Source organism: Monodelphis domestica, chromosome 8 (genome assembly GCF_027887165.1).
Source record: "Monodelphis domestica isolate mMonDom1 chromosome 8, mMonDom1.pri, whole genome shotgun sequence".
NCBI lineage: Eukaryota > Metazoa > Chordata > Mammalia > Didelphimorphia > Didelphidae > Monodelphis > Monodelphis domestica.
This window is the reverse complement of record NC_077234.1, coordinates 169,758,480-169,784,936: the sequence shown is the minus strand read 5'-3', so window position 1 is coordinate 169,784,936 and position 26,457 is coordinate 169,758,480. Positions and strand designations below refer to the sequence as shown.

The following is a 26,457-nucleotide window of genomic DNA, read 5'->3' as shown; positions in this document are numbered from 1 at the left end:
ATACTAACTCCCAGAAGACTATGTTTCACCAGGCAAGGATGGTGCCTAATTTTAACTTTGTTTCTCCCCCTTCAACTCACATAGTACTCAGTATACAATGGGTGTTTAATGAATGTTTGTTAAATCTGAATTTGAATTCTTTATTGCCTTTTTTCAATTATCCTCACTTTATGACTCCCTAAAAACCATATTCTACTTCTTTAAACTTAATCACTCAGGGGTAGCTAGGTGACTCAGTGATTTGAAAGCAAGACCCAGAGACAGGAGGTCCTGAGTTCAAATTTGACCTCAAATACTTCCTAGCTATGTGACCCTGAGCAAGTCACTTGACCCCCATTGCCTAGCCCTTACCACTCTTCTGCCTTAGAACCAATACACAGTATTGATTCTAAGATGAAAGGTAAGCGTTTTTAAACAAATAAATAAACTTAATCTCTTACACTCATTCCTCTAAATACTTATATTGTATCCATCATTAATGTAATTACCAAGATTCATAATTCCACTATGTCCATGATCCAGAGTGGATCTCAGAAATCTGATTATTTTCGCTATAGTCACTGCCATATCTTCATCAGGACTATTATAGTCCTTAGGTTGCAGAAAAATGGGGCCATCAAGTTTCCAGAACTTAGATGTACAAAAACAATCTGTGGTGAATTCCTTTCAAGTGTAACAGAAAAAAAAAAAAAAGAAACTAAACCCATTGAGCAGAACTTTCTACCATTAAACATTAACACACCTTTTTTTTTATATGACATAGTTCAATCTTAACCCAATAAATGATTAATTGAAATTCTCTGTCTATAACCAATAATTTTTCTGGAATTTTATGATTCATAATTTGTGCTGTGTCATAATAAGTTAAATCTTGCAACTGGTATCCATGAAGTTCAGGTATTTATTGTTTTTTATTGCTTCTTAGGGAGGTGTGTGTGTGTGTGTGTGTGTGTGTGTGTGTGTGTTTATAGGATGCCAAGTGATACGTGTTAAGAAAGGTTTAAAAGTTTGACGTGGTTGCAGTAGATATTCCTTTTTCCTTCAGGGTACAGCAAGGACAACATTCAGGAAACCCAGATACTAAAGACTTAATCACCAGCCACCAGAACAACAATGAATTCTACAGATTGCTTTCCTAATGCCACCGTTTGTACCGGTACATCTTGTCTGTTAACTGAGAGTGATTTCAACAGAACTCTGAGTGTCATCCTAAGTGCTGTTCTTACCACCTTGTTGGCCTTAGTGATGTTTTCCATGGGCTGCAATGTAGAAATTATGAAATTCCTGGATAACCTAAAGAGACCATGGGGTATATTTGTGGGATTCCTTTGTCAGTTTGGAATTATGCCTCTTGTGGGCTTTATCCTATCAGTGGCCTTTAACATCCACCCTATCCAGGCTGTTGGCGTGCTCATCATGGGCTGTTGCCCAGGAGGAACAGCTTCCAATGTTTTGGCTTACTGGTGTGATGGTGACATGGACCTGAGGTAAGAGAAGTCAAGTATTATTTTATTGAAATCACATTGGATTTGTCATTTTAGAAGTCTGTGTGTAACATGCTGAATTTGGAATGAATCAATCACTAATCTAACAAATGATTAAAAAAATGAAACAAGGAAGGACATATACATTTCCTTGTGCTGCTGACAGGCTTCTTGGCTTCAGAAGCTGCTTTTATTGTTATCGTATTAAATCTGTTATCAGTGGTGGAGATTCAGTCAATTGCTATTTATCACTGGGAGAGAAATCTCAATTTTCTGAAGGGAAAAACCTCTTCCAAACCACAAGCTATAGTCAGCAAAACCTTCAAATACCAAAAAAATGGTGGGAAATCATAGTGATAGTAGTAGGGAATGAAAAGTTTTGTCACAACTAGTTGTTAAGAAACAAATTATGATGAGGTAGTAAATAGACCCACTCTTTGGGTTAATTAAGCTTATCTTTGGAGGTAAACTTCAAAGCAAAAATGTGCTTTATTTTCTTTTGGGGGGTGGGGTGGGGAACCTGGAGGAACTATAAGCTGCTTCTTTCTTTCACAAAGGGATTGTGATTACTTTATTGTAAAATAAACAGAAAATGGTTTCCCAGCTTCCCACAGAGTTATATAAATTGCAATATTTGTTCAATTCATCATATTCCAGTCTGAACTAGCACTGGGAAAAAAAAGTAATAGAAATAAGATGTGGTAGTAGAGTGAATAGATCGTATTCTAATGTCAAAAGCATTTGAATAGGAAAAAATTATTTTTCTGTGTTTCCCAACATGCCATTCCCTGTGAAAGGTATGCATTTATATATAATATCCAGGTGTTAAAGTAATGCAAGCTTATTAATACCATAGAGTAGGCAATCAGCTCTGTTAATCACCTGCTACTGTACTCAGGAGAAGATTGAGAAATGTATAGATTAGATATAAAAAGGCAGAAACTGTAGAGTATATACCTGTGTGTGTCAAGGACATCATGCCAAGTGAGGGAGAAACTGAGTACTAATTCTACAAGTTTTATCTTCTCTCCTCTCAGCTCTGCCATCCCTCCCTCCTTTGGATGAGAAATAAATCTATTTCTTCAGGTCTCTCCTTTCTTCTCCAATAAGAAAATACAATGTCTACCTTTCATAGTAAGGTTTTGTAAAAAGAACAAGGGATAGTAATTACGTTCAACTTATATGCATGTTAAGTTTGCATGTGAAGGTGCGATCCTGAAAGATCTGTGGACCAGTATGGCCTGGTCACCAGTCAAGGTTATCTTAAAAGATTTAGCCTGACTAGAGTATATTTGTATGAATATGAAGATGTGAAACAAATACAACTGTTCTCCAACAAAACTGTAATATTTCCATGAAATAACATAATTTCCCAATACAAGCATTTACTATTTCTTTAGAAGGGAAAATATATATCTCACTTTTACAGCTACCTTTTAAAATAAATATAATATTTAGAAGACTTTATTTGAATAATTATTGAAATGGAGATTCCTTTCTGACAACTATTGAGCACAATCTTATCAAATGTCTCTAAGACAGTTGTATATTCTAATAAATCACTTCATTTCCTAGAAGGAAGGGGTAATATTAATGTGAAAATTTTAAATATCATTTTTAATTATAGAATGCTTGTGTAATGTGTTCTAGCAAGTATATTTAGCAAAAGATTTCAAAATGGGTCAATAAAAAGAAATCTATGAAAAATTCAGACATCTCTAATAAGTATCTGATAACTAAGATATGCCAGTTATCCACCACAAATAAGTAAAATTAATGGTTATTTCCCAGGGAATGGATGAAAAAAGCAAAGATATGCTATTTAGTGCTGAGGCATCTGCTAAACCCTGGAGACACAAATATATTTTATAGAGGAGACAATGCACAGGGTAGAGTGAAAACAAGACAGGAGTACTTTGTTTTTGTGACCAAAAGAGGAAAAAAATTCTCAAAAGAATTATAAACTTGGAAATTCCTTTATACACCTAAATCTTCATAGCAGCACTTCTGGTGGTAGCAAAGAATTGGAAATGAAGAAAATGTCTGTTAATCAAGGAAAAGGCAAACAAAGTGTTACATATAAATGGAATGGCATATGATTGTGCTTAGGAGAGAATGAATATGAAGAATACAAAGAAACATGGCAAGACATACAAAGGGATATGGAAACGAGAATTGGGAAAGCAGAATTGGGAAAATGATAGAGGCGATGAATATAGCAATATAAACAGAAACAATTAAGAATAACCACAACAACAAAGGAAATGTGGCTTAATTATATTAATTAAAATTAGCAAGCTTGACCCAAAGAAGAAATATGTGAGAGTTCCTTACCCCTCTTCTTTGTAGGCATGAGGGAAAAGGCATCTATTAGGAGGAAACACCACATATAATATCACATTCAGTTAATGTGTTAATTAATTCTGCTGAACTATTTTTTTCTCTTCTTTTTCTTTTCTATTCTATTACACAAGGAATGATTTGCTGGGGAGGTAAGGGGTGTGATATATTCAGTAATGAGGGTGATAAGAAAACAATCAAAATTTTAAAAGAAAGTATAGAATGGTTTATGTAACATGATCTAGCAAGTACATGCTTTCTACATCTAGTAAAAATTTAAAGATAGAAAATGAAATAAATCTGTGAAACTGTGGGGAGAAAAACAGATTAAAACATTTCTCTATTTGTGTAAGTCTCTCAAGTAATCAGATTGTGCACTGCAACAATAATGAGAAATGAGGTGCTAGACAATTTAATTTGAATTATAGACACAGTATTCACTGGAAAACTGCCCTAGTCTCCGAAAGAGGTTAATAGCATTTCAAGATGGAAATGACATTAGTAAACATTTGGTCCAACAGTCTCATTTTACACATAAGGAAACTGAGGCCCAGAAGCAGAAGTAATTTGACTAAGGCTTAGTCAAACAATAAGCAATGGGCTTAATTTGAATTCAAGTTCCCTGACTCCAGATCTAATCCTTTTTGTACTATATAATACTACGGATGACACTGTATTAGAATTTGTCACCTATCTGGAACTCAGCCAACAGGAAACCTGGTCTACACAGAAAAGAATTTCCTCATCTATAAAATAAGGGGGCTGGACTAAGTGATCTCTAAGGTCACTTCCAGATCCAAAGCCTATCTCCCTATGATCCTAATATAACCAAGAACCAGGAAGTAAACTTAAACGCTTTCAATACAGCCAAAATAAGTGTTATAAAGTCCACATAGTATAGCTTATGCACTTGATTCATAGGAAATCCCCTTACAATTTCACTCAGGGCCTAATTTCTCTTATTTTATACATAACACAAAAGACTGGTCATCTGGTTTCCTCAAAAGCTAAAATTTGTCAATTAAAAGAATGAAAAAAACCAACCACATTTGGGTATCTTGCTAATAATAAGTAAAAACCCCAAATTGAGGGAATAAGTCAAAAAATCATAAAAAGGAGATGAAAAACCTGATGATTCAGTAGTTACTTATTTCTATATAGACCTTTCCATTTTATGAAACACTTTCCTCTGTAGCAATAACAGAATAAAGGAAGAACGCAAAGTATTATTATATTTAATACATATTAATAATTTTTGCATTCAGGGCAACTGAGGCTGAGAGACATAGCTAATAAATGTTTGGGATTCAGTTAAACCCCAACTTCAGCACTCTTTCTCCTCTGGGGCACCATGTAAGAGTAACCTTAAGCTATCCAGAAAACTCATTCTCTAAGGGAAATGGAAAATTGAGTTTTTACTGTCACTCATTCGGAAATAAAATTCACCTTAGAATTTCATATTTCTGTATTCAAGCCATCACCACTGTGACCTTCTGTGCTTCCTGTTACTTTATACTCCCATTCCTCTCCTCCTGACTTGCAGTTTGTGACAGGAAATGCAAAGATCAAGTCAAGAGGTTGTTGCTCCAGAAACCATGGATGCACGGTAGTCATTTGAAACCTTCACCTCCACTTCTGCCTCAAGTGCCTAAGATGTAAAGCACCTGTTTGAAAAATGTGCCTGCAGATAGAGAATACAGTGACTTATATGATTTAGAGATGACTTCAGGAAATGGTAAACTATTAGGGATTTCATCCAATGGAAACTGTTGCAAGGAGATTTGAAGTAGCTGCAAATAGTTGATTAGCATTGTGCAACAGTCTCTTTTAGGGAAAATGCAAATTGAAACACTGACTCAATACATGTCATCAAAAATCCCAAAGATTTCTCAGTATGGTAGAGGTGTGATGTAAAGTGAATACCTTAGGACTTGATTATTCCTGAAAGACATCATTTAATATTCCTTCTAGCTGACAGTCCAGAGGATTGCTCTATTATTGCCTAGAATACTCCATAGTTTAGGAGTTCTCAGAAGAAACTACTAGAACTTTTTTCCTTACCACATTTACACCTGGGACCAATCATATGTCTTTTGTGCCTTTCTAGGGGTTGAGGTCCTGAGAATGATGGCATAGATAGATGCAAAGAGTGCAGAAGTTTAATTACCCTTAGTTGGCAGAATACAAAGGCTTAAATACTAATTGTCTCTACACTTTGACAAGTACTATTTTCCCCCTTTGTTTCAATTCACTTTTGGATAATTCTGTTTTTGTAATCTTTCCTTTGAAACCCACCTTTGATTTACTCTTCCCCTTCCTTCCATTGACCAATACATTAATTTCTATTATTTTCTACTATTTTCCTCCCTTCTTTGGGGATTCTGCATTGTTTCATTTTCTGTTCATCAATACTTCTTGCATCTATCTTATTGTTGTTTTAATCCTTTAAAACCATCTCTCCCATCTCAATTCTGTCAATTTTTGTCACCTTTATTTGTATAAATGTCCATCAGGGGGCAGCTGGGTGGCTCAGTGGATTGAGAGCCAGGCCTAGAGATGGGAGGTCCTAGGTTCAAATCTGGCCTCAGATGCTTCCCAGCTCTGTGACCCTGGGCAAGTCACTTAACCCCCATTGCCTAGCCCTTACTGCTCTTCTGCCTTGCAGCCAATACACAATGTTGACTCCAAGGTGGAAGGTAAGGGTCTTAAAAATAAATAAATAAACAAATAAATAAATAAATGAAGGAATGAATGACCATCAATCAACTAATCAATAAGCATTCATTAAGTATTTCTGTTGTACCAAGCACCATATACACCCTAGGGATACGAAGAAAAAGCAAAAACAGTCCTTTCCCTCAAAGAGCTTCCATTCTAATTCCAATTCTAATATCTAAAGATAACATATAAAAAGTACATACAAGATAAATACAAAGTAGATCAATAGTGGCCTTACAGAGGAGGAAACTATCAATTTCACTCTAATTCTTGGCACTAGCTGGTTTTCCTCATGCCTCATATTGTCTTTCATTTTTAATTTTCCATTTCCCATTATTGTATTACCCTTTTTGTTTTCTTCGTTCTTTTTTCTTTCTTCAGATCTCTTTAGTCTACACGTCCTGACATCCTTGCTTAACTGCTGTTCTGATTCAAACACAATGATCACCGACTTCATCTTCAGCCTCCCTTCTTCAACACTAACAGATCTCCATATCCTTCTTCTTTTATACTTTTTCCATAGACTTGCTAGCTGACAGTTAATAGAGTTATAGTGTAGGTCTTAGGTTTTTTTTTCTATTTTCTTTTAGCTCTCACTTTCACAGGTAGCTTTGAGCTGTCAAATCCCTAACCTTGCATCTATTAAATTTTTTTTCTAAAAATATGAATTCTTATCATTCAAGCAAGTCCTCTTCTACTTAAAGTTCTTCAGTTGTGCCTTATGGATTTCTGCAACATTTTAATTAAATATATTATCTCCCCAATTTTCTGTCATTTTCTTTTCCTCCAAGACCCATCCTAGCCTATCTTCTCCTTCTCAAAGACTATCAAATATTTGATGACTTCTCCCAATCTCATATTTTCATTCCCATAGATTTGCAATATATCACTCTCCTCCACTTTTCCCATAAAGCCGATTAATAACAACTCAAAATTAAAGACACCTGAAAAGAGAGGAGAAAAAAGAATAAGCAAAGAGATTGAAAAATCTAAAAGTTCCCAGTTTCATTTTTCTCCATATTACTTATCTAAATGGAGTTAGCCTTCTACTACAATAGACTACATCACTCAAGGAAACAGATACCAATGCTGGGTTTTTTTCTAGAGTATGACCAGTAACTCAAATTATTCTTAACTGAAACCAATAAAAGATTTAGGAAGAAAGTTATTCCCCAAATGAATGAATAACAAAGAGATCCATCTTCCTGAGCATTTTTTTTCCTTTATGCTCCCCCATTCCCTAAGGTTAGAAGGTCTAGAATTGTGAGAGATGTGTAAGGACCTCCCAGATGAGGAAACTCCCTCTACCAATCCAATTTGCACCTTCTCTGAAATTTATGTTCTTAGAACATAGCCTAGAACCATGGTGGAGAATCTATGGTATGCATGGCTGAAAATGCAAGAGGGGGCTGCTCCCTTCCCACTCTCCACATGTACCTGAGGATCGCATGACCTGCCTCTCTGCCTAGCAGCCCAATAAGAAAGCTGAGGACTTCCTCCCTCCCCTGTTTGGGGTAAGGTGGGGGTCTCACATAAGGCATGAAAGTTGCAGTTTTGGCACTCAATCTCTAAAAGGTTCACCATCGTGGCCTAGAATATTGTAAGGCTAAATGACACTTCACCAGCATATATCAGAAATGGTTCTTGAACTCAAGTTTTTATCATCGGCTCCCTATTCACTATTCCAAGTTGACTGGCTCTTTGTCTGTCTGTCTCTTTGTCTGTCTTTCTGTCTATCTCTCTCTCTCTCTGTGAAACTCATATTTTTGCTGAGCTGTCTATAGATAAGTGAGTGAATTAAATCTAAAATACATATCTTTACTTAAAAGAAGTCTCATTTTGCTTACCTTAATGGGAAACTTTCACTTAAGGATTTATTTCTTTTTTGCTGATTTAAGCACATTTACATTTTTTTCTTCACATATTAATAGAGAGAGAGAGAGGCCTTCTCTATGCACGCCATATTTATTATCTTCTTATAGTAATAGAGGAAGGGAGCCTCTTCATTCCTACAATTCTTGGAATACTTGCCACCATTAGAGGCTCTGTTCCAAGTAGAATTAACTGTTGACTTGAACCCAAAAGAACTGTAAACTTCAGCTCTAATCCTTACTAGCTATATGAGCCTGGGTCAGTCACATAACCACTCTGAACTTCATTTTCCTCATCTGTAAAGTTATTACTATAATTCTTGTAATCACTACTTCATGAAGTTGTTGTGAGTACTTTGTAAACCTTAATTTCCACATGAATGTGAATTATTTGTAGTATGCAACATTACTATAATGAAATGTCTGAAGCTCGACATCACAGTTGGGAAAGTTTAGCCTTTAGGAGTGTACTAGAGCTGGTGGGGCAATAATGCCGCAACACAGATCTCATGGCAAGTTTTCATAGTTCAGTCATTTGCACATTTTCTTTTGCTTAACCTTATAAGGTGTGCTGAGATTTGAGGTGTTCCAGGAAAAAAACCCTTAGGCCAAAATTATTTCCCTCACAGCCCTCCAAGTTGCCTGGAATTCTATCAATAACAATTTATTTATTTGGTCTTTGAAGGGATTTAGGTCTTCTTAGAGTCACTGAATGTTATCCAATATCTTCTATTTAAAATGCAAATGCCCCTGGCGGAGGTAACACTAAACCATTACTCCTGGAAATGTGTGCTTTACATTTCTGTATGCCAGCACCAAAATGCAGCTGTTTTCAAGATAGTAAATGGGGAGCAGTGGAGGAGAGTTGTCCACAGCTGAAGCTTTTTCAGAAAATCCAGAGAATTAGCCAACTAGGGCTCTGAAGTGCACCAGCAGAGATGTTCAAATTCAACAGAGACAAATTGGCTTCATATTTCTTTGAATGAACTCAACCCAAGTGGGACAACAATTATTTCTTAACTCTAGACCACGTTTTCCTATTTGGCCTTTCAATCCTGAAAATGTCAGACTGTTAACCTTAGAGAACTTGGACATGCCAGATGCCTCCAGTCCTTGCCAGCTTCTGACCTTGGATAACTAAATCTTGACTTTAATGTCCTCCTCTTGCTCCCCGTGCCTCAATGAGACTCTACCAATACAGAACCAAGCTCGTGTAGGCAAAGTCAATCACACCCTGGATACCATTACAATTAACTATAGTTCCTGACTAAGTCTGCCACTGGCCTTACCTCTAGAATAAGACTTGGCAGCAATACAAACACAGTATGTGCCATTGCTTAGAGACACTATGCTTATCTCAATGCCAGACATCAATAATATGAAACTTCATCTTTTCAAAAAGTTTATTATAATTAAAATTTAATTATTTTAGGAAAGAACAATAGTACAATAGAACTTAGAGCTTAAAAGGACATTAGTGATTAGTTTAGCTGCCACTCTTATTTTTCAGAAAAGAAAATGAAGCCAAGTAAAATGAAATAGCAAAAAAAAAATTCCATATGGACACAGATAGAGCCCTAGACTTGGCATCAGAACACCAATGTCTGACTTCTGGCTCTACTACTTTTGACCTTGTAAACTTTGAGCAAGTTACTTAGTCTTTGAGACTTCATTTCCTCATTTATAAAATTGAGAAATTCTACTTGATTATCTCTAAATTCCTTTCCAGTTTAGGCTATAATTAACAATTATTTCTTTCTACTCTTAATTAACTAGAAATTTTAATATATGTATGTTATTTATATATTATATTTTATATAATTAAGTATATAAAATAATTCTATAATACATGTATATAATGAATTATATCATAATTATATAATAATATAACATATTAATATAATATATATATAATCACCCCTCAGAAAATACTTCCTTGGAGGCTTATTCTCCACTAGGCAGGGTAGAGAAGAGGCAGATGTCCCCAGAAAGCCCCTTTGATACCAATGTGAAATAATCCAATACTGAACTACCAGAAGGATATTGGATATGAACCACAACAATAATACTGCCCTAAGATAGATTCCAAGTAATGGGGGCTGAGAGACTGTGAAGTCTAGTTTGAGGGTAATGATCTTTGATCTCACGAGAGTTAAAATGATAATAATTAAAGTCCTTAGCAGCACATGAGAGTAAGATATAGTCCTGTGGGAGAGCAATAGATTAAAAATAAGAAGTGGCATGAAAGGAAGGCTGGACACCAAAGAACTACATGATGCTACTGCTATTGATAATCTCACATTGGATGTTGTACTATAAATTTCCAGGGTGGGGGGAGAATTCCACTTGGAAAAAAAAGAGAAAAAAAATTCAAATTAAATAAATAATTTTGTCCATTTCTTCACAGTATCAGCATGACAACATGTTCCACACTGCTTGCCTTGGGAATGATGCCTCTTTGTCTCTTTCTTTATACAAAAATGTGGATAGATACTGGGACAATTAAAATTCCCTATGACAATTTAGGTGAGTTTTTTTATGTGATACTTTAAGGTGTTTTCTTATCTTGTTTGTTTTCTACCTTCCTAATTTTCCTGGGTTCGTTCTACTGTTCATTTCTATTAATTACAAGCCTTTCCTGATTTTTAAAATATTCCTACTATAGAGAGGAAGCAGTGAGATGGTCCAGTGGTTAGAATAGTGGGCCTGATGTCAGGAAGATCTGAGTTCAAATGTAGCCTCAGACATGTATGAACTGTGTGACCCTGGGCAAGTCACTTAACCCCTATTTACTTCAATTTCTCATCTGTAAAATGGGGGAAAACTGAAGAAGAAATGGCAAACCACTCCTGTATCTTTGCCAAAAAGACCACATGGACCCATTGGGTCATGAAGTGTCAGACATGACTGAGAAACAATAAAATGAGGAAGAATAATGTATGCTCCTAATATACATATGTATACATAAATATAAGTGCATGTACATATACATACATATATGCATACATCTGGTATAGAAGAAAGAACAGAGAGAACAGAAAACTCGATTCCAGTCTTGCCTCCCACTAACTCAGATATGATCACCAATATGTCAGTCACTTAACCAAACCTGGTTTTATGTAGTTAAGTGAGTGCTAGTTGTTAAATTTTCAGTGTGATCATTTACACCTCAGAAATCAGCAATTGCTACAAATTAGGGTTTAGTTTATTGTTGTGATGATTATATAGACTTAAGAAAGTGTTAATAATGTAGAATGAACTCAAAAGTGTCTAGGCATTCATCCCTCTCATTCTCAGCTTAATTATTATACATTTACCTGGGTAGCCCCAAAATAGATTTAATCAGTAGCATAGTACTTTTTAGCATGGTGCACATGATTTTAAATGTATGGATTTTCTTTAATAGGGAAACCATCTTTAATTTAAAAATTAGTAATATTTAGCAATAAAGCTTAAACTTGAATGTCTAACAGAAATGGCACAAGGCTCAAACCCACACTAATGTATAAGTAAATAATATCTGATCCATTTTAAGGGTAAATTATAATAAAAAGAGGAGATCATGAAGATACTGGGCATATAAAAGAGAACAACTTTAGAAGGAAGGAGAATAGAAATTAGGGCTTTGAAAGAATTTTCTCTAGGTCCATTGCTATATTTAATGTCCCAATTTTTTGTTCCACCAGCCAGAAAATAGGAATAATAGACTACTCAATTTTCCAAAATAGGGACTCTTACAACTGAGGAGATGGAAAGTTGATAACATGAAAGTACCTTTTAAATGTTTAAGGTCCTATAGGTATACAAAGTTTTATTATTTCTTAACTTCTGTCATTTAAGAGCTTCCACAAACATAAGAATCCTGGATAATTCATCAAATGAAATGAATGAGAACTCGGATGTTCTTTCCATCTAAGTCTAGAAACTGATCTGGAATTTTCATAATGTTCTCTTGGGGTGAGCAAAGGTAATAAGGGAAAGTAACATCATGAATAGAAATATAAAAAATAAAGTTAAATCCAAAGGGAAAAGCTATACTATAGAAAGTCACCAATGAAAGTGCCTCAGATATATTTTCACTCTGAATACATAGCACCTGTGACATGTGTAATCTGCCACTATTTGGCTTCGACTGGTCAAAGAATGGTATTAATAAGCTAAATGTTATGTGTTCAGTTTTACAATGAGTTAATTTGCTTTGGTATGTTTCATAGTAGGTGCTTTCAAGTTTTCAAGAGAGGCAAAGTAAGATGACTTGCATGAATTAGTAAAAATAAAAATCACTACTATAAGTACATATAATTAAATGCCATACCTTGAAAAGTAAATAGTATGACAGTAGTCTCCTCCTTGTAAATAAAGAACTTTGAATGAAAGGTTCTATATGAAATATGTGTGTTTTCTGTATGGTGCCTGGTACATTGTAGACCCATAACAAATATTAAATATCCTAAATCTGATAAAAATGGAAATAACGGGAAGGCAACCTATAGAACTGCTACCACTAAATATACACAGAAAACCATTGACAGTTATACTTTGTCCCTCTCCATTTTTCTCTCTTCTTACTCCTTTTCTCTTCCCCAATTGCCTTTCTTTTTCATCTGTTTTTTTTTTTGCCCTAGATCCCTCTTATCCTTATTAAGCACCTAGCTTAAATCTGACATTGTACCTATTTAATTCTACTTTGAAAAACATGTGGCTAAATAAGTGACTAACCCATTTAATCAAAAAAGATAAAAGTCATAAAGAAGGTGATTTCTTTTCCTTTTGTACTAAAGTAAATCTATTCTATCTCAACTCTGCTTATTTTAATTAATGTTCCCAGCCTTAGATAGCTTAGAATCTGCTTCCAAGCCTGACTACAATTTCATTAATGCATTTCAGAGCCTTTAAAATATTTTCAAAGAAATTAAATGCCAAAAAGGAAGAGAGGAGAAAAGGAGTGAAGGAAAGGAGAAATAAAGGGAAAGAGAGATAAGAGAAAAGAAAGAATAAGAGAAAAGAGAGAAGCAAAAATAAAGAAGATAGAAATAGAAAAAAAGAGATAGGAAGGGGACAGGCAGAAGGAAAAAGAGAGAGAAAGTAGAGAGAAGGCAGGAGAGAGAGATAGAAAAAGAGGAGAAAGAGGGGGGTGGCTAGAAAAAAGAGAGAGCATGAACCCAAGATGCTATGAGAAGGTAGAAGCTGTGGCTGCTATAATAGAAGCATCGACTGGACAAATGGCTGTTGAATAATATGGGGAAACAAACCATATGTCACAAGAACAGCAGTAAATTGAACACAGTGAAATTGAAGTATACCTCTGTTATCTGGCTGGGTGAGCACGTAGCTGCAAAGAATTGTAATTACTTGAGAAGTTGCCAAATAGATTATCTCAAGGAAAATTTAAAGCATGCTTTCCCTTCTATTCTATCACCTATAAGCCATGGATTTGAATGAAGCTGAGTCAGTGATGCCCTAGAAGTTATTAGCATGTGAGGGTCTTCAGAGTGCCTGGTGAACTCAGGCTAATTTTGAATGCATTTATTTCTCTACCTCCAGGAAAAGGGCTCTTATTCTACATTAGCTGCTAATACACACTCATAAAAACAAGAAAAGAAAAGAATTTGTGGTCTAGTGAAAAGGGCATGGAACTTGGACTTAAGCAGAACTCCATTTAAATCCTGCGTCAGACTAGCTGTGTGAAGCTGGGGGTGGCTGTGGGGTCACAGTCTTTCCATGTCTCAGATTTCTCATCTGTATCAGAGGAGGAAAAGACCATTAAAGTCACTTCCTTTAAATCAGCTTTAAATCAAGGATCTTCTGAATGTTCATTCTACAAAATTAAGTTCTGAATTTTAAAAAAACTGCCATTTCTCTCTTGTTTTAGAAATGGCAAGAGCCAGTTACTAAAAAGCATTTGTATAACTGAAACTAAATCAAAGGCAGTAGTAGGGATGGTGATATTAAAACAGAAAAGAAATTTAGTAATTGTAGTAAAGGAAGAATATTTATATACCCAGCATCTCTTATTCAATTCTTCTAATGCCCAGGGAACAGAGTGACTTAGTGATTTGCCCAAGGCAAAAGTAGTAGTAGTGGTAATAGTGGTGAAAGAAGTAGTACTAGTGGTAGTAATAATAATCATAGTGGTGATAGTAGTAGTAGAAGTAATAGAAATACTGGTAGTAGTAATAGTAACAGTCATAGTCGTAGTTGGTTGTAGTTGTTATAGTAGTCATAGTAGTAGCAGTAGTAGTCATTGTTGTTATTGTTGTTGAGCACTTCATAAAGTAAAAAGAACTTTTAAAATATTCTCTCATTTTATCCTCACAAAAACCCTGGGAGATAAGTGCCATTATTATCCCTATTTTACAAATGAGGAAACAGAGGTAGCCTGAGATCAAATGAATTCCCTAGTAAGTGTCTAAGGTCATATTTGAATTCAGGTCCTTCTGACTGTAGACACAGCACACTATCTCCTCTGCCAGCTAATCCACCCATTCATTTATGCCAACAATAAGACAGTTCTTCCTGATTCAAAATAAGGCTCTCTACCGTCTATTCTGCATTACCACTGCTATCAAAGAATCATAGATTTATTACTGGAGAGAACCTGATCTGTAAGGAGAGGGACCAGAGTCTTTTAAGTCCTTGCAAGATGTTATTTCTCTTATTTTAACTTTTTCTTTCTTTGGTACAATAAAGTTTCCCCTTTTGCTATTTCTAGGTATTTCTTTGGTTGCTCTCATTGTCCCTATTTCTGTGGGAATATTTGTCAATCACAAATGGCCAGAGAAAGCCAAAGTCATTCTTAAGGTAAGAGACTTATGCAGCATTGCCCACACAGATAAATGATCAAACATCGTGATAGAAATATTTTTTTTCTTTAGTGACACTTAAATCTCTTTTTATCATGTTATATGTTTTTTCTCCTGGGGCCATCTGGAAACTTCCCAGACTATATTTCCATGTTCACTATTCTTCTATGAACACAACCAAAGTACATTTCTATCCCTATACATGAGGAAGTTGTCCCAAACTATGCAAAATGGTGCTTGGCATTTTATCCTCCTTAAACTATAATATCCTTCTAATATCCTTCATGAAAACTTGGTATTTTATTGTGCTTTTTAGCCTGTGAGCATTTGGAGCCAAAATCTCAACCACTGAACTATAGAATAGGGGTAGGCAAGAAAGTGAATGGATGGATGATGAAAAATTCTTCTCCAGCCAAGATTCTTATATTCATTAAATCCTTATAAAATATAGATAACAATAAAAAAAATTGCAACAAAAATCCCTTACAAACTTTTATGGTTTTCAAAGTACTTTCACATATATTACTTTGTCTCACCCTCAGAATGTGGGTATTATAACCCCATTTTGCAATAGAAAAGATTTAGATTTAACAGAGATTAAAGAACTCTGAAAAAGGTATGTAGTTAGGAAGTGGTGGAATGAAGATTAGAAGCCAAACATCTTACATTTAATCCACTATGATTTTCACCAAATCTTTCAATGTTTAATATCTTTTGAAGACTGCAGGAAAAAGTTAAATATATATTTCCTTTTATTAAGGAAATGCTCAAAATATAGCAAGAATTCCTAAGAATGTCCTAAGGTCGATTGGGTTTCTCCCAGAGTTAGAGCTTTCCATTGCTGGAGATCTTTAAATAAAAGTTGATTGAAAATTCATTTAAATTAGAGAAAATATTCATACTTTGAGTTGAAGCTAAGCTAGATTATTTCTGAGTTCTTTTGCAACTCTGTAATTTTGTGATATTGAGGTTAATATTTATTATCATTCTCAATCACATGACCTATTGAGTGGGATATGTACCCTTCTGTAGTGGAAAATCTTTAGATCTCCTCTTTAGGAACCCTCTTATGCTCTAAGGACTGACTTTATGTGGCTGACACACCCAGAAGCTTGCTACAAACAGGGTGACCAATAACCTATCCTTCCCCTGTACCTGCTGGAACTCCAGAACTTCATAGGGCATGCTTACTTCCCATGCTGTGACCTGACAAATCCATGATGGATTGGTGTTCTGGGCTTATACTGTCTTACCATTCTAAGGACTATACAAGCCTAAAGTCACCTCCCCTTGAACAATGCTGCAACAGGATGAAGCCTCTTGAAACAATACTGTAACAGGATACAGGGTTGCTCCCCCTTTTCCATCCAATCATGTAATCCCCGGTACTTGTATGTGTCTCCAACCATGTAACTCCCCCATATCTGTATGTGCCTCCAAATAAACCTATAAAATACCCAGAGCCCCAAAACACCGAGCCCAGAACTTTGAAGAATGATCCCATGTGGTTCCATATGCATAATAATAAATCCTTCCTTCCTTACTCTGGAGTGACAATTGTGGTTTCCTGTTTGGCTAAACAGAAAATTCCGTAATATTGCTTATTAGCTATATTGGGACCCTGCTAGTGTTTCTCCAGTTTTTCTGATTTGATTTGAGAACCACAGGGGGACACAAGATGAAAAAGGGAAGCAGTGAGATACTAGAAAGAACACAGGACTTAGAGTTCAGAGAGCTTTGTTTGAATTCTGGCTCAGCCCCCTAACTATCTGTGTGATCTCAACCTTAATCTCTCTGAACCTTGAATCCCACATGAAAGAGTTGTATGATGTAGCTTCTATGGTCCCCTTCAGAACTAAATGCTATATAACTTCTTGATCCTATAGATACCGTAGTTAAAATCTACAAACAGGGAAAATCTAGCATAGTTCTTTAGTTCTTAGGCAAAGGTGGGAGAAAAATGAAATAACACCAAAATAGTGGAAGGGAAAAAAGATGAGAAAAAAGGGAAGCTACAATACACAAACTGAGTAATCATCTCTAGACTGATTGTACATGAACCATATATCTATTATCACAGAATCAGAGCCTCAGAGCCTAGCCCAGCTCCCTATCTCTTGTATTAATCAGTTCTCTGGTTCTTTCATGAAAATATGGAACTCACTTCAGAATCTTGAATGGCACAATGTAAGAGAGTGACTTTGTTTGTTACCTCTAAAGGTGGGGGTAGGTATAGGGAGCACAACTGTTCAGGACTAGAATCTTTGGGTCTTGGCTTCATTTCTGTTGCCCTAGATATAGAGGTTTTCATTGGAACAGCGTTATGTAGGTTACAAAGCAGCACTGTGTCTACATGATCATGTTTAATTTTCACAGTCATCCTGGCAACATTTCTATCTCCCAAAGATGTTGTATTTGAAACTTTGGAAAATTATTTGTACCAGTTCTGTATTTGATTTTCTCATCTTCCAAGGATTTCTTCAACATTTCTTAGAATTCTTAAAACTTTAAAGGTAGGCTGTACAACTAATAATATCCCCTTATTCCACATGTAAAAAATGAGGTAAAGTGACTTGTCTATTAGAGAAAAGAGCTAGTACCCAGTGCCAGCACTCCTGTTTCCAAGTCTAGGACTCCTTGCCACTTTTTATTGCAATACTCTGCCTCTAGAAAACAACTACAAAGGATTTTTCCTTATGACTTATTTTGACAAGTTATATATATGGCTATTTGGATTGATTGCATCCTTTTCATTCAATGTGTCTTTCCTTATCTTTCAGATTGGTTCCATTACAGGTGTAATTCTCATAGTGGTGATTGCTGTGACTGGAGGCATATTGTACCAGGGTTCCTGGTCTATTGAGCCTAAACTATGGATTATAGGAACAATATTTCCAATGGCTGGCTACTTGCTGGGCTTCTTCCTGGCTAGGATAGCTGGTCTCTCCTGGCACAGGTACATTCAGTTTGGTGTATGATTTTTGATGATAGCTTGCAAAATTAGGCCATAGTTCAAAATATAATGACCCCTTCTCCCAAACCACTACCTACCCCAAGAAAAAAAATCATTATATGTTCATTGATTCTACCTTAATATGGACATGACAGAGAAAGGAAATGCTAACTCATACTGTTTGGGCTCCTTTTCTTTTGGATTGTGCAAAGAGAGACTCATATTTCCAAGTGTCTTCTCTCTCCAGTCATGGACTTGACAAAAAGCCAATTAAAGGAACACTGTAATAACTAAAGGCTCTGCTAGCCAAAAAGAGGTCATAGAAATATCATCATTAAAAGATGCTGAATATTGGAACTCAGGGTGACATTTGTGGGTCTAATGTTGGCTCCCAGGGAGGAAGAGATATTTCTTCTAGTCCTTTGTCTAAACTGGGAAAAGAATAAAGAAGCTTTCAAAGTTGGTGGATAGTCAAGACTAAAAAAATCATTAGTATCTTCATGGTGCTTTAAGAATTGCAAAGAGCATTACACATATTATTTCATTTCATCAGCTACCTATAATATACCCATTTTACAGGAAAATTAGGAAACTAAAACAGATAGAGTTTAAGTGGTTCTCCCCAAGCCACAGAGCTACTAAATGTCTAAGTCAGAATTTGAACTCAGGTCTTCCCAACTCTCAGGCCAGTATTCTAACCATTGTACCACAGAAAAGCAAATAGGAAATCTTTCAATAGATTTTCTTCACTCTTCAATAATAGAATAAAAATTTGGAAATCACAAAGAGCAAAGAAGGTAGAACTCTGCCAACCCTCACCATTATCAATCTAAGACCCATACCTGACAAATACAATTTCATATAACCAGAATGGCAACATCAATTAGTTGACATGTCTATATTGAGAACGTATGTGCCCTCCCCAATATTTGAGGACATAATTGAGAAAAATAAGTATGTTTATGCCTCTTGGAAATGCCCAGAGAAATGTATACATATTTTTCATCTATATGCATGGTATTTCTAGAAAGATGAAACATAATGGAACAAGGACTAACCATGGGGTCAGAAAGATGGATTTAAATCCCGCCTCTGACATATAGGAGAAAATAATTTCTCCTCAGTGTCCCAATCAACTCTCTAAGACTATTACAACTAAGGTGCAATGATTAAAAGGGATTCCTCATCCAGAGTTCCTTTCCTCAATGGAATCATAGGCTTGATAAATATAATTCCATAAATATGTGTGTATTTACACAGATGCATATACATTTATGTATATATGTGTGCACAATACAGATTTAATAGTACTTTGAAAACAAAGATATCCTCTGAACATTTATTTTAATTTATCTTTAGATGTCGTACAGTGGCTTTGGAAACAGGAATGCAGAACACTCAGCTGTGTTCAACAATAGTACAACTCTCCTTCAGCCCTGAAGAGCTTAATCTGATGTTTACCTTCCCACTCATCTACAGTATTTTCCAGTTTGTAATGGCAGGACTCTTCATAGGAAGTAAGTAATATCATACTTCGTCCTCTTATTCTTCTTTCCAAAATCTTAGAATTGCTAAAATGATCATTACTTGGTGTTTGACAGTGAGTTTTACAAATAAATACAAGGAGAATTGGGGGAACAACCCATAATATTATTATAATTTTCTAATTACAGATGAAAAGCTTCCAACTTCAATGGTTTCCAGTAAGAATTCTTTTTGTGCATGAAATATAAATTTAGGAAAGTCATGCTGTTCACAAGGTTATATAAGGGTTCATCTAAGTATGTAACTAGGAAAGAACTTTACTCATTGTTTTCTGTTAAATCCAAGATCCCCACATAAATAATTGTCTGAGTATATCAAGGTTATTTTATCTGGAAGCAGAGGCTGTTCCTACAAATAAAGACTGAAGAATGTAATTGAAGAATGGATCAAAATAATTAGGTATCCCCATGTCCAGAAGCAATCCAGAAGTAATCCAAAGGATGTGTTTTACCTGAAAAAATTCAAAACCTTCCTTTGATTGTCTATTACATCCTGGCATATTTAAGTAAGTGCCAAGCTTTAGTGGTGTGTTAGATAGAGTACTGGGCTGAGAGTCTAGAAGACTCATCTTCCTGAGTTCAAATCTGACTCAGGTACTGACTAGCTAGGTAACTTTGGGCAAGCCATTAAACCCTGTTTCCTTCAGTTTCATTATCTGTAATATGATCTGGACATGCAAATAGTAAACCACTCTAGTATTTTTTCAAAGAAAACACCCAAAAGGGCCATGAAGAGTTGGACATGGCTGAACCACAACAAAGCTTAGGTGTATTATTTTTATCTTTTCTCCTGTCCACCCCAGCTGGCCTTACCTCAAATAACAACTTCATCCCCCCCCTTATTATTTTCAAAGTAGTGATTTTGTTCTTCACTTTCATATCTTTTTTATTTCATTTTTCTATTAAAGAAACAATAGGAATTTTTAAAGCTTTTTAGCATTTTAATGGGTAATATGAAAAAGTGAAAGACAATAATAATAATGCAGCTGTTAGGCTATGAAAAGCATTTTAAGGACTCTAGCTATGACTTGCTCCCACAAAGTGGGAGCAACTAAGTGGCTCAGTGGATTGAGAGCCAGACCTGGAAGTGGAAGGTCCTCGGTTCAAATCTGATCTTAAACACTTCTTAGTTGTGTGACCTGGGCAAGTCACTTAACCCCCATTGCCTAACCCTTACTAGTCTTCTACCTTGGAACCAATAAACAGTATTTATTCCAAGACTGGAGGAAAGGATTAAAAAAAAAAAAAGCCCTGGATCCAGTGTGTCTTCTATTTGCCTATGGCTTGTAATCACATTATGGTCTGCCCTCCTAGATCTAATTCTCCCAGAATGCAATCTCATTTGAACATGGGTCTGCTTTTCAATAGTCATGTTTATGAGTCAGTAACTTTCATTGAAAAAAAAGAGATTTAATGTAGTCGAAATAAGGATGGAAGGAAGCAAGCATTTATCATACTTCTACTAAGTGCCAGGCACTATTCACTTAACCAAGATTATCTCATTTGATCCTCACAACAGCCCTTGATGGTAAGTTTTATTTTTAAATCCAATTTACAGTTGATAAAACCCATTACAGTTGAGAAAAACAAAGCAAAGGTTAAGTGATTTTCCTGAGTCAAATAGCTAATATCTCAAGCAGGATTTGAACTTCAGGTCTTCCTGACTCCAGAACCAGCACTCTACCCACTGTACCATCTAGCAACAGACTAGGAATCTAAGTAGCTGGCTTCAATTTTTGGCCCTGGGTAATCTCAGTCAGCTCAAGGACTTTAGTGGGCAACAAATTCAAAATGTGTCAACACTGCACCATAGAAATCAAAAGAGTTGTCTGGTCTTGTGCTGTATCTTTTTTTATTGTACTTGTATCTTCAGGGTTTAGTGTGATGCCTGGTACATAGTAATTATATAAAGATATTCTATAGTTTATTTTTATAGCCACCTACCTAGCTAATCTACTATTATTGTGACTTAGAAGTCCCACTACTTTTTTGAAAGCCCTGCTGGAAAATCCAATCTTATACAGGTCCTACTAAGCTAATAAAGCATTTACTACAAACTTGAAGACTTGTCTAGCCAACTACAGAGAAGATCACCTCTAAGAAGCTGGCTCCTGTAGGATGGATATTTTTAACCTTAGCAAATCATGAAACTAAAGTATGAAGTGATTAAGATATATGTTGGTAGATGTAATAGTACACCAATTAAATCATGGATCTTTTGAAATACATAGAGGAGGAAGTTAATAATTTGTTAATTTTTTAAACGCATATTTTACTCTCTTTTTACTGAGAAGGAAACTAAAACAGTTTAAAGTTCAAATTTCTCCACAGTCTCACAAGCTAGAAAGTGCCGGACGCAAAAATTGAACCTGAAGTTTCCTGATGCTAGGTCTAAAACTTTATCTACTATGCCACCCTCTAATAGAAAAATCACTGAATTGGCAAATCTGAAGAGCTGAATTCTAGTCAGCTTTTTTATGTCTCACCTTAATTTCCTTCTGACAATTAGATGGTCTGAGATTTAAATAAATTTCCAATACTCCAAGTATTAATTTTATAAAGTTTATTAATAATCATTTGAAGTAAAGAATAAAAAGGTAATTATCTAACAAAATAAAGGCCACAAGAGTATATTCTCCTGCCACTCAGCTCACACCACCTCCACCAAACAGGATCGCAGGAAGAGAGAGCAAGAGGCAGGGCTCTCCACCAAATTTATATCCTCTCTATGTCAGTATGTAATGTGAGAACATGGATCATGGGATACTAGGAATTGGAGTTCTAGGGTACAGAAATTAATTACACAACAGTTAGATTAAGTGATCACTTAAAGTCCCTTCTAAGTCTAGTATGCTCTGATGTACTCATTTTAGAAAGTCTGACTTCCTCTATTACCCTGGAACACCGTGCAAGTCAAATTGCAATGCTTTCTTTCCCTGATCAATTCCTTATCATAAAATGAATATTTCAGCCTCACAAATGTTCAAGGTGTTGGTTTGGGAGTTTGGTTATTTTCTTTTTTGCAGAAAAATGCAGGGAATTATTATTCTTTATAACCAACAAAGTCCTCATAGACCAAAATCATTTTCTTGCTTACAACTATATGTGAAAATTGAGCCAACGGTAGGCAAAGAATAGCCCATTAATTTTCACATGTGACACAGTAGTTCTGTATTGGGTCTTATAGAAATTCAGGGCACCCATGAATGAGCTTCATCTTCAATATACTCTTGGAGGTAATTGATCTCTCCAAGTGTTTCCATTTCTTTGAATATTCAGTGATCTTTCAGAAAGCAAAATGTTTTATAAATAAGGTCATGTTCATGATCATGTTCTGGAGTATTTTGCAGCCTATCATCAATGTTGGTTTTTTGTTAGCAATCTTGAACATATGTGTATGTCTATTTGTTTTGTTTTCTAGGCTACTATGCATGCAAGACATGTTCTAGCAAAACTATGGCAGAACTTACAGAGAGTAACAACAGTAAAACAGAGTCTCAATCATCCCATCATTATAAAGAGAATGGAGGATATAATCAGCAGGAAGACTAGACTCCAACAAAATCAGGGGATATAAAAAAAAAACCAAGATGCTTGTTCTATAACTTCTTTTTAAAGTCTTTGATTTGGTAAACCATTTGACAAAAAAAAAAGTCAAAAGATAAGTTTAGGTTTCTGATCAAAGCCACATATTGAATTCCATGATAACTGACTGGTGGCCCTGTTTTGATGTTACATGGATTTGTCAAGAGCAAGCTGATTTTTAATTGTGCCAAGAACAAATATTCAAGGGTCACCATGAAGAGCTTATAGCAATTGCACCAGATTCTCCTTCTGTTGAAGTCTTTGAGTTTCTTATCACCCTGAGATGAGAACCTGACATTTTGTGCATAAATACAAGTAGAATTCATTGTTGCTGAAAAGCTAAGATGTGCTACAGTATTTATCTGATTGAAGGATTGAAAGTTCCTGTGACATTTTTAAACCATTATTATTCAAAGCTTTTGGATCCTATGCATTAAGATTACCTGCCAGAGAACACCACAGGCCAATATCTGATTTTCCTTCTGAGTGAAAAGAAGAAAAGAAAAAAATGTAAAAGCCTATTCCAAGAATGATACCCTAACATCATAGCTGACTGGTAACAAAATCAATTTGATTCCAAAAACACTTATTGAATGTCTACAAGGGCATAGAGTTAAAGATATCCCCCTTACTCAGCATGGATGCTCTCCATCCATTATCCACTTCAAAAACATAATGTTCTATATAGCATGTTGCAGGAAACTAACAAAAATGAATTGTATGTACTTCATTTTGTACACATTATAGAACTTTGCACATTATAGAAGTGTAATAAATGTTTTTTTTCATTCATTCACTTTTCATAGACCTTTCTGAAGTTTTGAGAACCTTCTCCAAGAAAAGTAGTTTCTTCCTCCTCTGTCGCTATAGGAAAAGTCACAAAGGTTGTATATCAGTCCAATGATCAATACTGATAAAGTATACACTGTGTTGAGAGCATATTAAAGGCTAATGCCATGGGGAAGCCAGGGAAGCAGGCAGCAGTGACTGCCCTACAAGCGATGTCCAATGAATGGTAATAAACAAACAAAGACAAGAAAAGATAAGGAACAGAAACTCTCCAAGTATGGAACATTACAGGTTTACAGATGTAAATAGTAGCAATGACAGGTAGCTAGAGTGATTCAGGTCAGAAGGAGTTTAATAGGGAGGTGAGCCCTGAGTATTGTGTGAGATCAAAGATATGTTATAATAACTAAGAGCAGGACAAGTCTTGGCAGAAGAAAGGGAGTACTGAAGGACTAAGGAAGTATATTTGTTTGGAATCAGCAAAGATGAAACAGGATATGACAGGTCATTGAGATGCTAGAGGGTTGAAGTGGTAGAAGCTTGAATCTCTAATAGAGGATTCGACTTCCTTTTTCAACAGCAGAATTTGTCCATTTTACCAACTCACTTATTAGTACTCTTATTCCATTAATAGTAAGAAAAAAAATTCTCTCAACTTTTGAATGATCAGAGCTCAGACTAAATGCCTTCATATGGTTCCTGAGTAGTATAGCTCCAAAGTAAGAAGACTATATAAGCTCTCAAGTTCAAAATAAGGACATTCTGATCAAAAGATGTCCAATGAATGTCACATTGATATTTAGCTAATTCCCAGATTTTCCACCCTACGTCAAGACAAATATTGACTATGGGGTGTGGGGGGGGGGGAAGAATGGTCTTTTTAAATTATTTTAAGTTAATAGGTTGAGGTTTTTTGTTTGTTTCTAAGAAAAGAGGTGGGAAGAGAACAAATTTTCTCCTAATGAAACTTCAAAGAATTGAGTTTTACCTATGAGAAAGGAAGTATCTCAAACCTTATGGCTAGATTTCTATACTTTCCTCATCAAACAGATGACAGACAAGTGCCCCAAGATTTACAGTTATGAATTCACATTAAGAATTTCAAATACATGCCAAGTCCAAAGATTGGATATCAACATCTACAATGAGCAAGCAGCATTGTTTCTTCCTGTTGTTCAAAATAAACAAATAAAGAAGAATCCCTTTCTACATAATGTGAACATAGTACTTTGTGGATTGTTTTGTTATTTGCTATTTTTTATTTTCAAAATTTTCTTTAGGGGAGAAAAAAGCTGTCTTTGAAATGACAGATCTCTATTTTTAAATGAACTTGGGAATCAGATTAAGATGTATATTTTGCTGCTTCTGTTTCACATTAAATTAATATGTTATTATAAAGTCAAATAAGCTAGCTTAATGTTTTTTAACTTGTTCTATTTAAGTCATTTCAAAGTGTGATTTCTTTGATTCTGAGGTTTAGCCCTGTGAGCAAACTCATCTAGTGACTACTGTTACATTGTTCTTCAATAAGTTTTTAAATGATTAACTAGTGTGATTGATTAATTAGTACCACAAAAATTATCTCCCTGATTATCAAGAGGACTGATAAAAGAATTATAATGTTTTAGGATGTTTGTTTCTACATTCATCAGTTTTATGATTAATAATTATGATAGTTATGACATGAAGTCATAAATTATGCTCAAAAGAAGTCAAATTTCATTTGTAGACAGTTTTTCAACAATTCAGGAGAGGGGGAATAATCTGATTTTGTAGATAAAGAAATGAAGATCACAAAGTCAGGTCACTGATCAAATCCTCTGTATTAACCACAAGGAAACACTTATTCAGAGAAAGCAGATAGGCTATTAGGCAGATAGAACTCCAGATAGATGATAGATAGATAGATAGACAGATAGATAGATAGATAGATAGATAGATAGATAGATAGATAGATATAGAGATAGATAGATAGATAGATAGATAGATAGATAGATAGATAGATTAGTTTGTGTGTGTTTATATGTATATTTTTATATGTGTGTGTAAACAGTCATAAAATGTTTGCATCTCCCCAGATCACTTGACCGTCTTCAGATTTTGTTTTATGCAATGGAAGTAACCAAATTTCCCATCATCAACCATAATCTTATCCCTTTAAGAGCATATCAGTATTGCCTTCAAAATCTAGCATGCATAAATCCAAGTCAATTGGGAGAAGAAATGGAAAATTGAGAAAGGAAACTTAAAGACAAAAAAAGATAATTTTTTATTTCTCCCTTCCAAAGGAAAAAAACAAATGAAAAGGATCTCAAGTCTATAGCAGAGATTTCATGGGTTTAAAAATAAACAAGATTTGTCATAATTTAA

The 26,457-nt window shown here is 35.2% G+C and overlaps 1 protein-coding gene across 1 annotated transcript; it reads left to right on the top strand.

Annotated features, from left to right (window-relative positions):
* Positions 1-954: 954 nt before the first annotated feature.
* Positions 955-26,457, top strand: SLC10A2 (solute carrier family 10 member 2). The gene is made up of 6 exons (XM_001376304.5): positions 955-1,487; positions 10,821-10,939; positions 15,126-15,214; positions 17,997-18,172; positions 19,529-19,686; positions 23,135-26,457. The coding sequence occupies exons 1-6, from the start codon at positions 1,114-1,116 to the stop codon at positions 23,263-23,265; spliced, it is 1,047 nt and encodes a 348-aa protein (XP_001376341.2). The 5' UTR covers positions 955-1,113; the 3' UTR covers positions 23,266-26,457.